Raw genomic sequence first — 5,000 nt, forward strand, 5'->3', positions numbered from 1 at the left:
AGAGAGAGAGAGAGAGAGAATGTCAGGCTGACACTGGTGGATTGCTTTGAGAGTGCAGAGTTGCGGCCACCGTTCCCAGCTTTTCTGTTCTCAAAGACCCTCACAGTTAACGCTGTATGTCAGTACACACACACACACACACACACACACACACACACACACACACACACACACACACACACACACACACACACACACACACACACACATTAAAGCATTTTCAACCACCCACATTTGTAAATCCAGGCTCCTAGCCTGATTTTTCAACCAGCCCGACACCCACACAGCTCAGTGAATGCTCGCCTCGCTCACACACTGCCTTACGGTATTACTGTCATAATGTTATTATATAGTATTGATTATACCAATTATACTGTGGAAAAATGGTATGTCTAAAACTGTTCAAGGACCATGTATTCCAATGGGTCCAATGTAGTTATTATTTAGTCACTGGTTAATATTTTCATTGCTTCAATATTTATAAAAACCCAATATTGTAGGGCAGTCTGGGTAATATAAAGCGTGTGAGTGCAGCCAGAGGCAGACGGAACATGAATGGAAGGACACAGCAGCAGGTAGCAGTCTGTCTGGTGTACAGTAGGCTACTAGACACAGCAGCAGGTACAGTAGCAGTCTGTCTGGTGTACAGTAGGCTACTATAGACACAGCAGCAGGTAGCAGTCTGTCTGGTGTACAGTAGGCTACTAGACACAGCAGCAGGTAGCAGTCTGTCTGGTGTACAGTAGGCTACTAGACACAGCAGCAGGTAGCAGTCTGTCTGGTGTACAGTAGGCTACTATAGACACAGCAGCAGCTACAGTAGCAGTCTGTCTGGTGTACAGTAGGCTACTATAGACACAGCAGCAGGTAGCAGTTTGTCTGGTGTACAGTAGGCTACTATAGACACAGCAGCAGGTAGCAGTTTGTCTGGTGTACAGTAGGCTACTATAGACACAGCAGCAGGTAGCAGTCTGTCTGGTGTACAGTAGGCTACTAGACACAGCAGCAGGTACAGTAGCAGTCTGTCTGGTGTACAGTAGGCTACTATAGACACAGCAGCAGGTAGCAGTCTGTCTGGTGTACAGTAGGCTACTAGACACAGCAGCAGGTAGCAGTCTGTCTGGTGTACAGTAGGCTACTATAGACACAGCAGCAGCTACAGTAGCAGTCTGTCTGGTGTACAGTAGGCTACTATAGACACAGCAGCAGGTAGCAGTTTGTCTGGTGTACAGTAGGCTACTATAGACACAGCAGCAGGTACAGTAGCAGTCTGTCTGGTGTACAGTAGGCTACTAGACACAGCAGCAGGTAGCAGTCTGTCTGGTGTACAGTAGGCTACTATAGACACAGCAGCAGGTAGCAGTTTGTCTGGTGTGCAGTAGGCTACTATAGACACAGCAGCAGGTAGCAGTCTGTCTGGTGTACAGTAGGCTACTATAGACACAGCAGCAGGTAGCAGTTTGTCTGGTGTACAGTAGGCTACTAGACACAGCAGCAGGTACAGTAGCAGTTTGTCTGGTGTACAGTAGGCTACTATAGACACAGCAGCAGGTACAGTAGCAGTCTGTCTGGTGTACAGTAGGCTACTAGACACAGCAGCAGGTACAGTAGCAGTCTGTCTGGTGTACAGTAGGCTACTAGACACAGCAGCAGGTAGCAGTCTGTCTGGTGTACAGTAGGCTACTATAGACACAGCAGCAGGTAGCAGTCTGTCTGGTGTACAGTAGGCTACTAGACACAGCAGCAGGTAGCAGTTTGTCTGGTGTACAGTAGGCTACTATAGACACAGCAGCAGGTACAGTAGCAGTTTGTCTGGTATACAGTAGGCTACTATAGACACAGCAGCAGGTAGCAGTTTGTCTGGTGTACAGTAGGCTACTATAGACACAGCAGCAGGTAGCAGTTTGTCTGGTGTACAGTAGGCTACTATAGACACAGCAGCAGGTAGCACGTAGCAGTTTGTCTGGTGTACAGTAGGCTACTATAGACACAGCAGCAGGTAGCAGTTTGTCTGGTGTACAGTAGGCTACTATAGACACAGCAGCAGGTAGCAGTTTGTCTGGTGTACAGTAGGCTACTATAGACACAGCAGCAGGTAGCAGTCTGTCTGGTGTACAGTAGGCTACTATAGACACAGCAGCAGGTACAGTAGCAGTCTGTCTGGTGTACAGTAGGCTACTATAGACACAGCAGCAGGTAGCAGTCTGTCTGGTGTACAGTAGGCTACTATAGACACAGCAGCAGGTAGCAGTCTGTCTGGTGTACAGTAGGCTACTATAGACACAGCAGCAGGTAGCAGTCTGTCTGGTGTACAGTAGGCTACTATAGACACAGCAGCAGGTAGCAGTTTGTCTGGTGTACAGTAGGCTACTATAGACACAGCAGCAGGTAGCAGTCTGTCTGGTGTACAGTAGGCTACTATAGACACAGCAGCAGGTAGCAGTCTGTCTGGTGTACAGTAGGCTACTATAGACACAGCAGCAGGTAGCAGTTTGTCTGGTGTACAGTAGGCTACTATAGACACAGCAGCAGGTAGCAGTCTGTCTGGTGTACAGTAGGCTACTATAGACACAGCAGCAGGTACAGTAGCAGTTTGTCTGGTGTACAGTAGGCTACTATAGACACAGCAGCAGGTAGCAGTCTGTCTGGTGTACAGTAGGCTACTATAGACACAGCAGCAGGTAGCAGTCTGTCTGGTGTACAGTAGGCTACTATAGACACAGCAGCAGGTAGCAGTCTGTCTGGTGTACAGTAGGCTACTAGACACAGCAGCAGGTAGCAGTTTGTCTGGTGTACAGTAGGCTACTATAGACACAGCAGCAGGTAGCAGTTTGTCTGGTGTACAGTAGGCTACTATAGACACAGCAGCAGGTACAGTAGCAGTTTGTCTGGTATACAGTAGGCTACTATAGACACAGCAGCAGGTACAGTAGCAGTCTGTCTGGTGTACAGTAGGCTACTATAGACACAGCAGCAGGTAGCAGTTTGTCTGGTGTACAGTAGGCTACTATAGACACAGCAGCAGGTAGCAGTCTGTCTGGTGTACAGTAGGCTACTATAGACACAGCAGCAGGTACAGTAGCAGTCTGTCTGGTGTACAGTAGGCTACTATAGACACAGCAGCAGGTAGCAGTCTGTCTGGTGTACAGTAGGCTACTATAGACACAGCAGCAGGTAGCAGTCTGTCTGGTGTACAGTAGGCTACTAGACACAGCAGCAGGTAGCAGTCTGTCTGGTGTACAGTAGGCTACTATAGACACAGCAGCAGGTAGCAGTAGCAGTCTGTCTGGTGTACAGTAGGCTACTATAGACACAGCAGCAGGTAGCAGTTTGTCTGGTGTACAGTAGGCTACTAGACACAGCAGCAGGTAGCAGTCTGTCTGGTGTACAGTAGACTACTATAGACACAGCAGCAGGTAGCAGTCTGTCTGGTGTACAGTAGACTACTATAGACACAGCAGCAGGTAGCAGTCTGTCTGGTGTACAGTAGACTACTATAGACACAGCAGCAGGTAGCAGTCTGTCTGGTGTACAGTAGGCTACTATAGACACAGCAGCAGGTACAGTAGCAGTCTGTCTGGTGTACAGTAGGCTACTAGACACAGCAGCAGGTAGCAGTCTGTCTGGTGTACAGTAGGCTACTAGACACAGCAGCAGGTAGCAGTCTGTCTGGTGTACAGTAGACTACTAGACACAGCAGCAGGTAGCAGTCTGTCTGGTGTACAGTATGCTATAGACACAGCAGCAGGTAGCAGTCTGTCTGGTGTACAGTAGGCTACAAGTAAGACGTGCAAACGCGGGAAGCGAACGCAGCTCGTAAATTGCAATAACAACAATTAGAATGAATTACGTACTTCTTTTTTTTCTTTTTTTTTAACTTTGTTTTTATTTCAAAAAATGAAACATGAACAATGAAACAGAAATGAAACAGAAATGTGAATGCAAGAAAACAAAAACACATAACAAAAACAGAGACTATTACGTACTTTTTTAAAGTTTTTTTTTTATAATTCTCAGTCTGTCTGATGTACTGTACAGTAGAGTAGGCTACAGTAGAGTAGGCTGCTAGACACAGACCACAGCAATGTCTGCTGGACTTGCAATGTAAGGTTTCACGGTTTTCTCAGAAACTCTCTCTCTCATGACTTTTCTTTAACTATACTGATTCAAGCACACAGTTGTTCCTTACTTAGTTAGTTTTCAAATATGATGTGTATACGGTGCCGTTAATATTAACCTTCCGGCAATATTTAAAAAAATATATGCATCATTATCTCTCCTCCTTTTGTTTGAGCAACTCTTGTCTGTCTGTCTGTCTGTCTGTCTGTCTGTCTGTCTGTCTGTCTTAATCCCCTGTTTTGGTGTCAGATTACTGTGTGTTGTAATGATAGAGGAAACTCTCTCTCTCTGTTTTTCTTCTCCCTTAACCTTTTCTTCTCTAGACACATGCCATCAGGTTTCATGCTGTAAATCATGACACATCTTGCCCTAGGCCATCAGCGGAGGGTGACAAACACTGCCAATCGCTGCCTGCTATTGGCTGAGGAGATTTTATGGTGTTTATCGCGTCTCTCTATCTCACCTGTGATTGGTGTGTGTGTGTGTGTGTGTGTGCGTGTGCGTGCGTGCGTGTGCGTGTGCGTGTGCGTGCGTGCGTGCGTGCGTGCGTGTGCGTGTGCGTGCGTGCGTGTGGACAGAGTTGATGGAACAGCTGAAGAATTCCAGCTTGGTGTTGCAGAAACAAAGAGCAGAGAAAGATCACCTGGCACAACTACTGATGTAAGTATCTATGCCACAGGTTTTACAATTGAAATGGATAGTCGTGGAAATAGTTGAACGTGTACCTGATTGTAGCGCGATGCAACACAGCTTTTTCTTTTGCTCTTTAAACTACTGAAACCCCGGCATCCGTACAGTGGGGAAAGCTTTCACTAAACATTGCAGATTAAGCCTGTTGGCCATTTTCAGCTAAAGCTTTTCCCACAATAACAGAACACTGA

General features: G+C 46.7%; 1 protein-coding gene across 1 annotated transcript in view; it reads left to right on the forward strand.

Moving 5' to 3' along the window:
• Positions 1–5,000, forward strand: part of lekr1 (Leucine-, glutamate- and lysine-rich protein 1) — a 208,077-nt gene that overhangs the window by 103,516 nt on the left and 99,561 nt on the right. Inside the window, exon 6 of the mRNA XM_079514064.1 lies at positions 4,698–4,779. Within this exon, the coding sequence (XP_079370190.1) occupies positions 4,698–4,779 (82 nt within the window). The remainder of the gene's footprint in view (positions 1–4,697; positions 4,780–5,000) is intronic.

This window comes from Electrona antarctica (genome assembly GCF_951216825.1).
Source record: "Electrona antarctica genome assembly, chromosome: 11".
Lineage (NCBI taxonomy): Eukaryota > Metazoa > Chordata > Actinopteri > Myctophiformes > Myctophidae > Electrona > Electrona antarctica.